We start from the raw sequence: 16,979 nt of genomic DNA, 5'->3' as shown, positions 1-16,979 counted from the left end.
AAATACTGAGGTTCCTCTTCACAAGTATTCACAGATGAGAAAAAGGAGCAAAACGAAAGAAGAAAGTGGGTTTATCATTCATCTTGATCCATCATGAGAAGAATTTGTGAAATCTACTGATTTTTCTTTGGAACTGTGAACTGTGCTGTAGACGAAGCTCATTGGCTTCTACTCAAGAGGTGGAAAAGTCATCTGTTTCAACAAACTGGTTTGAAGCACACGCACTGGCTACCAGGTTTTCAGGTTATGACCCAGTTTTCCCGCTTACCTTGGCTTTTCCATCCTGGGCTGACATATATCCTACGCACATGCTCTCTGTAGTGTGGCTCCACAGAAATTCCACTGTGTGAACAAGAACACAAATAGGCACATTCACGTTCACAGATGGAAAATAAATCTTCGCCTTTTTAATAGAACAGTTAAAGATAGCTTTATATTTAACACTCATTCCCTACTTTCCATTTGCTCCTTCATAAATGTCAAGATGATTTAGTGCTCAAAACTGTAATGCCATTTACTGTGAAATGAAAAATGTATTTCTTTCTTGTCAAAACTTATGATTATTACATGTAAAATAAATGCACTTGTGTTTGAACTTAGAACATTAAACACTTACACATTCATAATACTGTATCTAGTGATTTAGTAAACATAATATTCCACAGTATAGCTTCTTTCAACATATACATATGTACATGTGCACACAGCCTTAGTCTCTACTTAAGGCATAAAGCCGAGACTCATGAAATACCAATGGATCTGAACTAGTTTGTTACAGAGAGTAAGGAAATGCTACAAGAATGACAGGGACTTATCAGAAAGACTCAGGGGTTAGCCTGAAGGTCCCTTACTAGTCAAATCTTCTCCCAACAAAGTGACAATAATAGGTTATAATCACTGAGCAAATTAAGAATCAAAGAAGCAATGCTGATGGAAACAAGTGACGAAATAAGAAAGGAGATAAACTTTTCTTTCCTTGTAGCAGAGTCAGTGAATAAATAGAGAAGATGCCTGTTGAGTGCTTCTCACTCAAGCTGAAAGAAATGAGTTCAAAACCTGAAATTAACAGGAGAAGGAGCAAAGTAATTCCCCCAAATTGTCAACTTACCAGAATATGAGCTCGGTGACACTTGTATGTCCCCCACATTGTGTACACACAGAATAACAATAAATAATATTTTTAAATTGCACTCCTAAACAAGACATTGTAACATCCTTCTGAGGCTCAGAGCATAGAGTGGAAGAAGAAGCAGAAAGAATGGAAGGCAGGGAGAAAGGCTGCAAAGTGCCATCTGCAAGCAAGATATAATAATTACAATCATGATTGGTGCCTTATTCAGTCATCACCTGAAAGGCTTCCTTCTGCAGCAGATAGAAAAAATACAGAGACCCACAAGCAGACATTATACAAAGAAAGATACGTTGGAAGACACAGCTCTAAACAAGATTAAATCCCTTACCTTGGGAATCAGGGAACTCTGTAGAAGAAGAGACTGAAGAAGTCAGGGAGACAGGAAGGGACAAAAGACACCAGGAAAATAAGGCTCTCTAAAACAGCTGAGCATGCCTCATATGAACTCACAGAGACTGAAGCAGTAATCACAGGGCCTACCCAGATCTGCACTAGGTCCACTGCATATATGCTATAGCTCTCAGTGTAGTACTTTTCTGGGACTCCTGAAATGTGTAAACAAGTGAGATTGATTCTTGTGTTTGAATCATTGGCCAAAAGTGTTGTAATTAATATAGTTTTTCTGTGATTATTTGGGTCTAGACGGCCAGAAAACAAAAGAACAGTCTCCTTCAACAAAATGGTGCCCATATGTTTGGGGCTAACCTGTGTGACCCAGTTGGATCTGGGTACTTGTATGCCTGCTTGGGGGTTAGGAGGAAAGTAGCTAAGAGCATGCCTACCACTCAATACCCCCGCCTGGGCAAGCAGCTGGAGGGGGTCTGCTAGGAGTGCACAGGCAGGAAAGCATGGTAGATTCCTGCCAACATACACAAAGACATTTCTAGGCTGCACAGCATTCTGCATGGCAGTTTTAGCTTTTACTCAGACAAAAAGGGTTCACGTGCTGCACGCTCCTTCCCAGAGTTGAGATGGTGAGTGTGGCTCCTAACCAGCCCATCCCAGAGCTGACAGTAAAGGTACCTCTGACATACTGAAAGGTTGAGAGAGGCGGAGGCAGCATCCAGGACCACCGAGACCACACCTTTTACCATTTTAAAATGTTCCTTGTCAGAAAAGAATTTCAGATACACAATAGGACAGATTCAGACATAAAGGACTCTAAACGAGACACAGTGTGTTCAAAAAAATGTATGTAGGCTTGGAAGAGAGTAGAAAAAGAGTACAGAGGGGGCTGGAGAGATGGCTCAGAGGTTAAGAGCACTGGTTGCTCTTCCAGAGGTCCTGAGTTCAATTCCCAGCAACCACATGGTGGCTTATAGCCATCTGTAATAAGATCTGGTGCCCTCTTCTGGCGTGTGGGAATACATGGAGGCAGAATGTTGTATACATAATAAATAAATTTAAAAAAAAGAAAGAGTATAGACAGTTATAGAAATAGTTTAAAAAAATAAAAACAAAGCCTTTAAAGAGATAGTAAACGTAATATAAAAGAGAACAGACAGACATAGATTAAAGGAGTAAAAAAGGCCATGTAAAGATAGAAAATATACAGAGTCTAAATTATGCAAATTATTTCATTAAATTTTTTGACTGCAGAGAGACATTTGATTCTGGGGGCTGCTAAGCTAAACTAACATATATATTTTAAAGGTATCTTGACTTCAAAATTTGAATTGAAGGATATGTTGCTTTGGAAAAGAGGTTCTGCTTTTGTTTTCATAGGAAATGAGTCTGTGGATTCCTTCCAAGCTAATATGGTTTGATAGAACAAGAACCTCCAAAAGTTCCCTGTAAACTCTAAAAATACTTTTCCCAACAAAAAGCAGGAAGCATTGGAGAAAATGATACCCAAATTCTCAAAATGATTGTTTATAAATGTTTGTTTTCATTTAAAGGGGGATATGATATAGAAATTAATGTTTTGCATTGGTATGGATCTTGGTCTATTGATACAAAGTCAAGATCAATTTTGTTACACTACGTATATATATTTCTGCTCCTGTTTAAAGTATTATGCTTATATATATATCATTAAAAATATATAATTAAAAATTACAGATTAATAGGTGGTCATTTATAATAGTCAAACTTGTAGCCATGTTAGTTAGGTTTTCTAAATGTACAGAGATATATTTCAAATGGACAGGTATTCTTCAACCCTTTCAAAGATTTACAGAATATGGCATTTAAATGTTTTAAGAACTTAGACTTTTATGACAATGAGACACATCTGCTCCTGAAAGCACCAATTACTTCTAGAGGATGATGGGCATCAAAGAGGCTCCTTATGGAATTGGCTAGCCATTTGGACCAGAAACTGCTCTTGCCTGTAATGCTTGGTGGTATGTTGTATAAACTGGACATGCAGGACCCACAGAAAAATGAATGCTAAACTTGCCTAAAGAATGCAAGACAGTCCTTCAGGGTAACTACCTCATGAAAGAGTCTGCCAGACATTCTGAAGGACACAAAAGAAAGTGACTGACAAACTACAAATATGGGCAAAACAGTCTTTCAAATTTCTTGCCACATGGAAAAGTCTGCCAGATATGTAGGCTGAAGGCAGATGCCCCCAATATTACAGATGAACTTTTGGGTCCAGGCAGGCAGGGAGATATCTCTGTCAACTTTAGAGTTTTAAAAGCTGCTTACAATGCACTTCCTGTTTACTTAGGTAATATATCCCTCTGGGGTCTTTGATGGCATTGAAGGCTAAACAGTTATAGTTTTCCTTAGTTATGATAAAAGATAAATTAGATATAAAACTTTAGACTCACAAAGAGGATAAATGATAGAGTACTTTCCTTAATTTGCCAAATGTAAATGAACTAAATATTGTAACTATAATTCTTGCTTGATAACTGCTTTGTTATATATAATTTTACTATGTTAAAGTTAAAACATTCCTTTTAATTAGACAGAAAAGAGGAGATGATGTGGGAAGCCTTTAAGATGTTGCCCTTATTGGTTAATGAATAAAGCTATTTTGGCCTATAGTAGGACAGAATATAGCCAGGCTATAAGTGATATATAGAGAGAGTAGGTGCAGTCAAAGAGGCACCATGTAGCTGCCAAAAGAGACAGACACTACTGGAACGTTTCCAGTAAGCCACAGCCTCATGGCAATGCACAGATTAATAGAAATGGGTTAATTCAAGATATGAGTTAGTTAGAAATATGCCTGAATCATTGGTTGAACAGTTTTGTAATTAATAAAGTTTCTGAGTGATTACTCAGGTCTAGGAGGCTGGGAAACAAAAAGAGCAGTTTTTGCCTATATATGCACTCTTGAGTAGTGTGCTCAGGAAGGCTCTACTTCAGTCTTGGTGATTTCTGCTATATGAACCAATCTGAAGGCCTGCCGCAAAGCTTGGCTTTCCTGTGTCATTTACGTCACAACCTTCCCTAGTTATTATTAGAGCTACAAGTTACCCAATGAGTGAGGTTTCTCCCAGGACACCTCTTTCTCCATCATCCATTCTAATTAAATTACATTTTATAAAACAACGTGTCTTTACCAAGTTGTAAACAAGGTATTTCCATCCAAATGAATTTTCCTTCTAAATAGACAAAAAAGTACTTGGCTATCTCACTAAAAATACAGAAAACATATACACAGACACATGGACACAGGCACATACAGGCTCACATGTTGAAATAGGAGCGGCGGCGGGGCTGCGTCCCCAACACCCCGGCCACTTGGCTAGCTCATGCCCGAAATAACAACACACAAACTGTATTCATTTAAAGAACTGCTTGGCCCATGAACTCTAGCCCTTACAGGCTAATTCTCGCACCTGGACTAGCCCATTTCTAATGATGTGTGTAAGCACCCCAAGGTGCGCTTACCGGGAAGATTCTAGCCTTCGTCCATCCTGGGAGAGTGTAGCATGGCAAGCATGGCGTCTCTGCTCCAGAGCAGAGCTGTCGAGTCTCTCCGGGAGCAGAGCAGAGTCTGACCTCACTTCCTCTTCCGCCCAGAATTCTATTCTGTTTCCTCCTCCCATCTATGCTCTAAGCTAAGCCAAGCAGTTTCTTTATTGCTCAGCCAATGAAATCAACAGATTGATATATGACACTCCCACATCACTCACATAAGTATACACACAGAGAAACATACACAGACACACAGACAAAGACACACAGACACAGACACACACACACACACACACATTCTTCCCATTGTCGTTAACAATCCCCAGCTGCACTGGCTCCTGAACCCTTTAAAACCTCTCCACTTTGCTTTCCATCCCAGAGTTCCTTGGAGGAATACAAAACTCTAAAATCAGAAGAGTCTTGGCTGGGCAGTTGCCAAGTCAGCTGCTGCTCCTTAGCCTTCCTTGGGTGGGATAGCACAGTAGAAGATGTCTTGCACACCATATAAGTAACTACTTGATAAATAAAGAAAAAATTCATTTTCAAATGGGAAGAGTGAGAAACTATAAATACAACAGCTTTCTCTTATCTGCTCCTGGCTGTTAAGAACTTCTTAACTCAATAGGTGGCTCATGTTTGTAAAAAATAATATACAAAAATGCTTCCTGTCCTGACACAATCTGTATAAATCATACAAGGCATGTCTCACTACACCCATGAGGTAGCTGAGTTGACATGCTTCCCTGTCAAACTTTCACTGGTAAACTGTCTTGGGAGCAATGGAGGCTGAGTTCCATAGACTGACACATACACTAAGTTGAAGAGATAACCATTCCCTCTTTCCAGTGCTCATGCTGCTTTGATAAGGACTAAAAAGAAAAATGCTACTTCACAAGAAAGCAAGGGAATTGTGTCAAACAGAAACACAAGCCCTAAAGACATTTCAATTCTCTTCCTATTTTAGCCTCTTATTGCATGAGATGCTTGAAGTAGGGGCTGCTGGCTGAGATCTGGGTGATCTAAACAGAAAACCGTTCAGTAAAGCTAAATTAATTGAGACTTCATTTTATTCATTCACAATTCCTTTTTCTTCCAGGATTTATCTCAAGCTCCAGTGATACCTACTATCCTTTAAACAGACCAAAGTTGTCTATAAAATCAGCCAAAATTGCTTCCTGAGTTTTAGAAGAGCTACCACAAGAAGTACATAGCTGCCAGAATTCAGCTCAGAAATCTTCATATTTTTAGATGAAAAACTAAACCAAACAATAAAAAAATCTTCTGGCTAGATAATAGCAAGAATTATATTTCTCACAAAAGAGAAGAGAATTATAGCCAAAAAAGGTCTATTCCTAGTTTTAAAAGAATGTCTTAGTGGCATTTAAAGAAAGAAATATTCTGTTATAAACAGAGTAGATCAAAAAATATTTCCAGAAATAAAAATCAAAGAGCACCACCCCTACTTGCTAATGTTACTCTCAGCTGAAAAAAGCTTAAACATTATATCTGCTTATTTCTTGAACAATGTTGCTACTTTATCTGACCTTAAATAAATACTAAAATGTCAACCCATCCTTCCAGACATCATTGGAGCTGGAACACCCCTTCCCCCCAGCACTTCTGAGGCACAAAAGAAATGAGCTTCCCACCATGGGAGATCATGGAGATTCTCACGGAAAGGAAAGCTTTAATTCCACTTTGTAGGCCATTCGGCAACATCAGACAAATATCCACATGGCCACTTTCTCTCCCCTATCCAAGGAGGGAATTTGCTTTCTCTTTGCCAGTTAGCTTCATGACCATGTGTACCTCCCAGAGTGCCCTGTCATAGGTGCTCGCAGAAGCTGATGCCATGTGGTGAAAAGAAGCAGCCAGTGCTGTTGGGACCCTAGGAAGAAGCTCCTTTGAACACACACATTAATAGGCTTGCCAAATTTTTAATGCCAGTAAAACCTGGAGGAATTTTAAGTTACAGTAAGATGACTTTTTATCCTTTAAATTTTTCAGGAAGCATCAAGCCAATGTAACATTAAAAACAAAACAAAAAACCCTACAGCATGTCTGGTAATAGGGAAAACAAGAATACAACAAAAAGTACTCCACAAAGAACTCTGTGTTCTGAAAGTGGAGCAGCAGGGTGAGGCATCACAGTGAAGTTCTGATTGGCAACTGCAGAACAGTTTGATTTGCTAGAGTTAAGTTGAAAATGATAAAGGAACTCGTTATCCTTTCAGTTAGCTATGAAAGAGACCAAAGAAATTCTCATAAAAGTTCAAAATCAAGTACTACCCACAACATATCTTTCAGATACATAGAAATATGAAAGGGGTTTAAGGAAAACTCAAAGGCAACCATGAAATGAAAGCTCGGGAAAAGAAGGCTGTAAGATCAGAGAGGCCCACATGGGGATTTCAAAGATACGGGTAATGGGCAATGTCTTGGGCTGGGCGTCAGGCCCACAGGTGTTCCTTTTATTATTACCCTTTATAACTCACAAATTTATTATGTCCTTCTTTAAAACATATATGAAACGTTGCACAGTAAAAGATGAAAAACACAAGGGGTAGGTAAAGGGGTAGCTATAGAAATGCAAGCGTATCATACACAAAATTTAATTAGCAGCAACATAAACACATTTCCAGATAGAAAGAATCAGAGTTATTCTCTACGTAAAGTGGGATTAACTTAATGGCAAAGTAACAACCACCATGTGTGCTGATGAGATGATCAGACTCTAGGTAACTGTGAGTTTGAAATCCTGTCTAATATGAAAGACTGCAACAGAGCCTTGAACCAAAGGTGACTGCCAAATATACACATCTATTTAGTGCTTAAGATTGCTTAAGATTTTCCTCAAATACATGGAGCCGATTTCACACTGGCCACTCACACCTACTGACCAATTAAGGGAGAAAATCTTTAACTTCATAGGCTCCAATCAAGACATGGGGTATAGAATACAAAGAAGGAAATGTTTCCCATAGCAGGATTGCTTGCTTATGGAAAATATCTGCATATGTTCTAATTACCTCTCTATCTTAAATTAGCAACACGCTCACTGTTCTCACTGGAGGGCCTAATGAGTCTTTGATTGCACATTTTAAAATATTATTTTAACATGTGTGTGTATTTTGCCTAGACGTATATATGCCACCACGTGCATGTCAGGGAGGCCAGAATACCAAATAACCATGTGGGTCCTGGCTATTAAACCCAAGATCTATAGAAAACCAGCCAGTGCTTTTGACTGCTAAGTCATCTTGCTAGCTTCTGTTTGTACATTTTTAATCATATTATGTCCATCAGCCTCAGAAAACACTTCTACAAGGCCTGACAAATATGCAATTATATTTTAATGGATAAAAATATATTGTATTGGCTTTTACCTCCCTCTAAAAGCATAAAAAATAATTTTTTTCAGCTGTCTCATCCAGGGACAAAAATTTCCTGTGTGTTAAATGTACATTTTGTACACTGGGGTATGTCAGCATCTCTTGATCTGGGGAGTGGGACATGGCAGACAAGTGTTGCAAACAGTTTGTGGCCACACTGTCCCTATACAAGGCTGGATACAGAAGCTGTCTTCTGTGAGTCATTTAGACTGTCTCTAAATCATATTACTGGACACTCATTAGCCATATTTTCAACCTATGGTGTTTGTTTTTTTTTTAGAACATATTAGGATATTTTATGTGACATTTCATTTTACTGAAAGAGTAGTGAATTCACAACAGTTGGTTCTGGGGCTAGAGAAATGGCTCAGTGGGCAAACACTGGCTGCTGCGTTTCCATCCCCAGAATTCATATAACAGCTAGATGCAGTCAGTTCCCCAGTGGGTGATGGGAAGACGACACTGGAGAAATCATGAGCTGCTCATGGGGCAGCTAGCCTGGAGTATGAAGCAATATGATGAACAAGGCAAGCCCTGTCAGATGAGGAGGAGGAAGGCAAGAATACCAGATGCTTTTTTCTAATCTTCACATATGCACATCTATAATCATATCCATGGTCATGGGGTTGGAGCTGCTAAGATAATACAAAAACTATATTTGGCATTTAAATTCATGTATCTAAGAATTACTGGAAGCCTATTGATGGAGGAAGGTCATTGGTTAATTAATAAAGAAAGTGCTTGGCCCTGATAGGTTAGAACATAGGTGGGTGGAGTAAACAGAACAGAATGCTAGGAGGAAGAGGAAGTGAGGTAAGACGCCATTTCCTCTCCTCTCTGGGACAGACGCGATGAAGCTCCGACCCAGGATGGACATAGGCTAGAATCTTCCCGGTAAGCGCATCTTGGTGCTACACACATTAATAGAAATGGGCCAGGCAGTGTTTAAATGAATACAGTTTGTGTGTTGTTATTTCGGGGCATAAGCTAGCCAGGCGGCTGGGAGCAGGGCAGCAGGAATGCAACCCGCAGCTCCCTCAACAGCCCATTATGGAGATGAGCAAAAATCTCAGTGACACAGTACCTGGCCTCTACTTGCTTCCAGTGTGTGAGATGCTTCACAGAAGGAAGATGTGCTAACCCATAGAAAGGTTACCAAATCCCTACCCCTCTCTGATTCTCGGTGACCTGTGATTTCTCCAGTTATTTACATAACTGGAGGGAAAAGCATCCAGTCTAGAAGGAGAGGAAAGCACTTTAGGATCTGACCAGAGTTCCCTGAGAAGTGTTGCAAAGACGTAAACTACATAGTACTAGCAAAGCACAAGGAAGGAGCAAACACGCAGGAGGAAACTCTTCCAGATTTCCACATTTGAACAAGGCCTTGAAAGTCAGTTACTATGACAGTGCATTTCCAAGAAAAATGCAACAGTGAGGGCAAGTTACTGGGGCTGGGGTGTGGAGGTGGGGATAGCCCCAGTATTCGAAATGCTATTCGAAAGACAAGGACTTGGGACGTTGGCAATGAATCTAGGTAACAAAGAGTGAGTTGAAAAATGATACTTGAGCACGCTGTTTAAGCTGTTAGAGGGGGAGTGGGAACTCTTCCAATTAGGTTAGGTAACTGGCATCCATCTTGCAGATCTGAAAGTAACCCAGAGGTGTGTGTGTGTGTGTGTGTGTGTGTGTGTGTGTGTTTCCTCAATAAAAGGGTAAAAGTAGTGAGCATAACATATACAGAATCTGAAAAGGCTGATTCCATAGACACTGAGAGTGGCTCAAATGCTTCCAATGTCCAGGGAAAGAAGCACAGTTGGCACTTAGGGACATGTACTGCAGGCATGGCAGGAATAAGAATAAGTTCATATTATTCTGCATTCACCCACCAGAGTGAATACAGCTACCCAAGATCTACTGTATATTTCAAAGTAGCTGTAAGGAAGTATATTAGATATTCTATAAACAAAGAAATAATAAGCTTAAGTGACAGTGTGCTAATTGGTCAGATTTGATCTGTATACAATGCACAGATAAAATGAAACACACATTGTACACTATTCATGTGTATAATTATATGTCAATCAAAAGTAAAAGCCAGACATGGCAGAATACACGTGTAATTCCAGCAAAGGAGAGGCTGAGATACAAGGATAGGTAATTTGAAGCTAGCCTGAGCAACAAAAAACCAATGATAAAAAAGTAGAGAACATGGAAATAAAGTTAACAGATACATATTCTGGTCTTATTTCAACACATTTTAGAAAGATACATACTCTCCAATTTAAATATGTACAAATTATTCACAAAAATTTACTCTTATTTAGGCTAGTCTGATCCTAGGGTTGGTGTGGTTCTTCTGATCACATTTTCATCTTTTTCCTTTTTTGCTTTGGGCCAATGTCTTCTTTCCCAATTGCCCTTGGCTTAGGTCCATGGTTGGGTTATCAACCCAGCTGCAGGTGTGTCACAGAGAAAGCTCTGCTAGTAAACAGGAGGTGTGAACTGTCTATGAGATGATAGAAAAGGGAAACCTGAACTGGGGAAGGCTGGGGGTGGGGTGTAAAAGGGGAAAAGTAGTTAAAGCCACAGGTCACAAAGCACATGTCTTTAATACCAGCACTCAGAAGGCAGAGGTAGGTGGATCTCTGAGTTCATGGTCAGCCTGGTTGTACAGAGAGAGAGTTGAGTTCTAAGACAGCCAGAGCTACACAGAGAAACCCTGTCTTAAAAAACAGACAAACAAACAAAACCCTGAGGGGAAAAAAAGAAGACCACAATTCACAATATTGATGAGAATTGTCCTAGGGAGGGAGGGTGGCTTCATCCCTGCAGGGATGACTAGACCCAAGATTACACATCTGGATGCACATCTGCAATCTACAAAAACACTCACTGGCCAACCCTTCCTGAAAACAGTTTTATGAGGAAAGTGTGGCAAACACCCTATTTCCAGATGAGGAAGTGGCAGAGGACAGTCAAGTGCTGCATGACAGGAGCAAAGCTAATAAGCCACGGACCAGGACTAAAGTCCAGGCCAGCAGCTCTGCACACAGTCTCTTTCCTTTAGAGGAAGGGGAACAGGAAGAATCCTGTTTCCATGTTATTATATATACTGTCATGGGTCATCTCTAATGTTCCATGGAATAAGATATGAGAATGAGACAAGCTATAAGATTTTAATGAATCTCATTTAAAAATACACTTTAGGCACAGTCTTTAAAAAAGTGTTTTGTAAATTTATTTATAGAAAGTCAACAGTGCAAGCAAAGGGATAATGATAGACATCAGAAATATAAATTGCTGACTTAAGGACATAAGCCTTTCCATGTCTTGAAAAAATGAAAAAGAGTAACTTCACACTAGAGGGGCATTCCCCTTACCTAGAAGCGTCTGCTTATTTGGGGAGGAGTCAGACTCTGAAGAACATCTGCATGACCGGAGAACGATCACTCCACCGAGCACGCCATCCTCACTGGCAAGGAAAGGTGAACCTGGGCAGAAAAGACCGACAGTCACCTTTCAGTCACTTTCATTTTTTCATTTTCAATTTCCATTTGAACAAAATGTAGCACGAATAAGAACTTGAAGGATGCCCAGTTTCTGACAATCATTGTTCATACCTCATATGATGGTAAAGGCAGTTTAATGCCTGAACAGGAGCCATTTGGCAAAGGCAGTGCCAGATACTGCCAAGTTGACCTGAACTGGGGAGAGTGAGTGCAGTTTTTTATTTGGAATATAAGTGGAAAATATCACCAGATTAAAGGACCAAAACAACCACACACACACACACACACACACACACACACACAAGCTCAGCATCACCCTTTGACCAACTCTTGGGAATCCTACACAAGGCTCTTCCTGCTGCCAGAGGCACCCCACCAAACGCTTTGATTTACTACCTTAAATTCAATTTTAAACAATAAGCCACAAAGTTTATTACAAACATTTAAAAATGCTCCTGATGGTTTACACAAATAAGGGTGAAGCCAGATTTCTATGATGTGAATCTGGTGGTTAGAAACAACCCAGCCTCCTTGAGATCTCACACACCGAACCACTGTGAACATTTCAGGAACATTACATTTTTAAAGCTCCTCATTTTCCCCCCAAGGACATCTTCTTGGACATCTGGCATAACAAGTGAGCACGTGGAGAACAAATGCAAAATTAACCCAACAACTATCAAAGAAAGTAGTAAAAATAAAACCAACCAAATTGGATTTCGGGGAAACTTCTGGTTAAATTCAGTAGATTAAATACATGCATTTATCTCCACTCCCTCCTCAAATCCCTGGGAATGTTGGATGGAAAAGGAAGGAGGGTATAAAAACGAGGGGGGAAAAAAAGCAGATTTTGGGGAAGAGATGGAGAAGCAGCTATTTCACTTGCAGACATAGTGTACCGGCTAGTTTTTATATGTCAAATTAACACAATCTAGGTCCATCTAGGAAGAAGGAATCTTAATTTTAAAAAAAGTACTTCTACAGGATCGGCTTGGAGGCAGGTCTGTGGGGCATTTTCTTGACTGATGATTGCTGTGGGAGGTAGCCCAGATCACTGTGGGTGGAGGTCCTGTGTACTATAAGAAAGCAGGCTGAACAAGCCATGAGGGGCAAGTCAAAAAGCACCCTCCATGACCTCTGCATCAGCTCTTGCCTTCAGGTTCCTTCAATGATGGGCTGTGATGTGGGACTATAGCTAATAAAAGACCTTTTCTCCCCAAGTAGCTTGAGTCATGGTGCTTTATCACAGCAGTAGATAGACTACCTAAGACACCTATGAAAGCTAAATCTCAAGACTCGGTCAACACTGCTTAAGGAAGGAGGACTTACTTCAGCTGAGAGCTCAACCTTCTTGCAATATTTCTATCAGGGCAATAAAACATAATCTCAAGTAAAAATTTGCTTTTAGACGACTCCTACTTTTTTTTCTCCTAATTTTCTACACCCTATAACAAGCCAGTAGGTCTTTGACCAAGTGTGATGCAAATATCTTCCCCAATTTATTAATGACTCTGATTTTACTTCTGATTCTTCATTTTTGGCTTACTTGTTTCTGATGCTTGGGCAGCTTATATGTCAGCCTTTTTCCTTTAAGGTTTCTGTGTTGCAAGTTTTACAGGAAAAGCCTTCGCTAGTGGGAAATTATGAAAATATTTTGCCCATGCCCATGTTTTCTACTAGCACTTTTACAATTACAGACTTTAATTTTAAGACTTCAAACTTCTGGAATTAATTTTGGGGTAAAGATTGTTGTGGAAAACTTGTGGTAGACTTATTCCTCCTAAATAGTCAGTCAAATACATAATAACACTTTGGTGAAAAATTCATTCCTTCTCTACTGACTTTAAAATGTCCTTTTTCTACTGACTTACAGTATATTTTTTATCATATATTAATTCTCATATGTATTAAACCCATACATTTTTAAATGATAAAAGCTACTCTCACATAAATAGTGTTTGAATCTACTTACAGTCTTGCAGCATATTATTCTTGATTGGACCAGTTTCTTCTCAATATTTATTATATGAAATAATTTTTCTGCTTTCAAATGTTTTTTAAAATAGCATTTCTTAACAGTTTTGACTTTTATTCTTATTGAAAATTTTATGCGGACACATTTTAAATAAATTGTGATTTTTGCCTATGAGTCAAATATATTGATAAAATTTCCTTTGGTATATATTTAATACTTCTACTCTTAAGTTTTAATCAAATAATTGCAACTGTTGAATGTACTCTGATTTATAAACTTCCTACAGTTTTTTCTCAGTTCTTAGCCTTTGAATCTATCCTATCTCATTTACCACTATCCATATTTCTAATGCAAACAAACAAAAATCATGCTACATGATCTTCAGTTTGGTTTCACAAAACAGAACAAAACTCAAACACAGCAAAATAAAAGCCTGCATGTTTCCAAGAGAGGTTGGATATCACATTGTCTATGATTGAGGTTAAAACACTCTGAATTGGATGGAAAAGGTTTAATTTAACTAGTCAAAAGTACATGAAAAACTTCCCTGATTCAGTATTTAAAACATATAAAGTATTTTAAAACAATTCTGAAGGAACAGAGGCTTTGCTTATTACAGCCAAGATCCCATGTGTGTGTTAAACCTTACACCCTTTTCTATAATATAGTTCAGGATGTCTCTCAGAACTGTGTTTATGAGCAGTGTCTTTTGCTACAGGACCCAGCTGATATGTTTTGTTTTATCATGGGCTTGGCAAATAAAGTTCAAATGTTCAAATAATGCAGATAAACACCGGAAAAAAAGTCTCTACCAATCTCTGCACAAAGATATTAAATGGAATTAGGTTATCAAGACCACCACACACCTTCCAGTGCTGCTGCTGCATGTTTTGCCCAGAGTACAAACTCTTCTCACTTTCACTTTGTAACCTGTTTATTGCACATACGCCCATAACAGTGAAGAATCATTACTACTGCTCATTCTGTTGGAAGTTGGTGAAGCCTTAAAAAGGTCACATGGAAGAGTGCCCAGTGGTAAGAATGTTATAGGTTCTCAATATCTGCTACAGGCTTCCAAAGAATTACTGAAAGGTAGATCAACCACAGGCAATGGAAGCACCACATCTCTGGTATAAACAGCACTAAGAGGCAACTTATTCAGGGCACAGACGAGAATGCTGTCATATCAACAAGTTCAGAACTAGTTCACAAGAAAAGAAGAAGGGCCAGGCGATGGTGGCACATGCCTTTAATCCCAGTACTCGGGAGGCAGAGGCAGGCGGATCTCTGTGAGTTCGAGACCAGCCTGGTCTACAGGGACAGGCTCCAAAGCCACAGAGAAACCCTGTCTCTAAAAACAAAACAAACAAAAAAAAAAAAAAAAAAGAGGAGGAGGAGGAGGAGTCAGGTGTAGAGAGCAAGGGAACAATGATGCTGAATGCACCCAGCACTATGAAGGAAGACAAACACACACACACACACACACACACACATACATACACACACCAACTGACCAAAATGAAAAAGTCAAAGAGGAATAGTTAGGGTCTGGTAGGGCAGCATACTTTGCTGAAATCAGATAAGTAATAAACAAACATAAATCTGTGTTATAAGAGAAGCTTTGAAAGACTGACAGTTCAGAGGGCCAAGAGGATGATATCACTTGCCAAGAACTTTTGCTTGGCACGCTGAGAACACTGTAAGCAAAAGGGGCATCCTTGTCTAATGGAATTTGAGCCACATCTTTCATTGTTTCAAAAAGACATCAAGTGCTGCTGGACACAGTTCCCACAATGAGGAGTTCTGCACTATGAGTGTTCCCTTCCCACTGGAAGTATTACATATGTTAACTGTTCTTTTGTCTTAATCCTATGTGATAAAAGGGAAGGGATCACTACAAAGAGTGTATGGATAGCACTATTACTTCATTTATTCTTAAGGCATTATTGAGTATTATTAGTTATTTACCCTACCTGAGCATGAATTTCCCTACCCTGCTTTGTATAGATAGATCATCAACAACAAATCTCACACACACACACACACACACACACACACACACACAATCCCGGATGCCTGGTTATATGCTTATGCTGGAGACATCCAAGGAAGCAAAGATAAACAACATGGAACTACTTAAAACAGCTCCATGGAAAATCAAATCAGGGGCTAAAATGGAGACTGAAGCTGAAGAATCCACTGCTGATTGGTAATTTCTGAAAGGAGAGTGTTGGAAATTTTAATAAAAAGGTAAAGAAAGAACAAGATAAAGATTAGAAAGGAGGACATGACAAGCTAAAAAGGACATGCCAAGGTCCTGAAGAGTTACAGACCTGGAAATTTAGAAAAACAAAACGAAGCCGGAAAAGGCAACATAACAAACAACACCTGGAATGAGGCTGAGGGTCAAGCAGTAATGGTATCTCACAGAGCACGGAGAACTTGCCTACATTTGCATCTATTCATAGGGGAAGGGCAAAGGGCTGGCACTATTCAGAGAAGAAACTCAAACAGGTTGTTCTCAGGAGAACAGGTTTAGGAGAAGGAATAGGGAGACTGCCAAAGAGCCTTCTGTGGAGGTCTAGGTGAGAGTTTCTTTGGGAGTATGGAGACACCTCCATGTTCCCTGGACAGCCACCCTTCGTTAGACCTAATACAACACAGGATGGTTGAAGGCACACTGTTCCTCCCATAGGGCTAAACTTTGTGGCAGCAGATACAACTTAAGATAAAAGTGAGGCAAGATATCCAAATGGATTCAGCCAAGTGGACACTGAGAGCAGTGAGTTCGGCTTCTTAGCAGGAGGTCCGTGAGTGACTTGAAATGACGGCAGATGGTTACGACTTCAGTCTCCCATTTAAGTCAGGTCATTTATATGTACTCTTATCATGATACAATGTCAAAGCAGTGCCTAAGGATGGATGTCAGAATTCTGGACATCACAAGGCTGAGTGCTGTGAAATTCCTTCTCTGATCTAAGGCTCTGAATTCCTACCCTCCTTTTACCAGTCCCCCAGGCCCTGTTTATCTCTGGAATTCTCTCAATGTCCTAATTTAGCAAAGCTTGAATTTGTTAACCTTAGAGCACTGG

The 16,979-nt window shown here is 39.5% G+C and overlaps 1 protein-coding gene across 5 annotated transcripts in view; it reads right to left on the bottom strand.

The window, feature by feature from the left end:
- The window catches only part of Tasp1 (taspase 1), a 218,774-nt gene that overhangs the window by 31,163 nt on the left and 170,632 nt on the right, over positions 1–16,979 (bottom strand). For all 5 annotated transcript variants that reach the window (XM_050134317.1, XM_050134318.1, XM_050134316.1 and 2 more), the window contains 2 exons: positions 11,784–11,894; positions 269–342 (listed from right to left, as the gene is read on the bottom strand). In XM_050134317.1, the coding sequence (XP_049990274.1) occupies positions 269–342; positions 11,784–11,894 (185 nt within the window). Of the gene's footprint in view, positions 1–268; positions 343–11,783; positions 11,895–16,979 lie in introns of those variants that run through there.

This window comes from Alexandromys fortis, unplaced genomic scaffold, assembly GCF_014885135.2.
Source record: "Alexandromys fortis isolate MF-2015 unplaced genomic scaffold, M_Fortis_MF-2015_v1.1 scaffold_6, whole genome shotgun sequence".
Classification (NCBI taxonomy): Eukaryota; Metazoa; Chordata; class Mammalia; order Rodentia; family Cricetidae; genus Alexandromys; species Alexandromys fortis.
The sequence above is the reverse complement of the archived record's forward strand: the minus strand, read 5'-3'. Positions and strand labels throughout refer to the sequence as shown.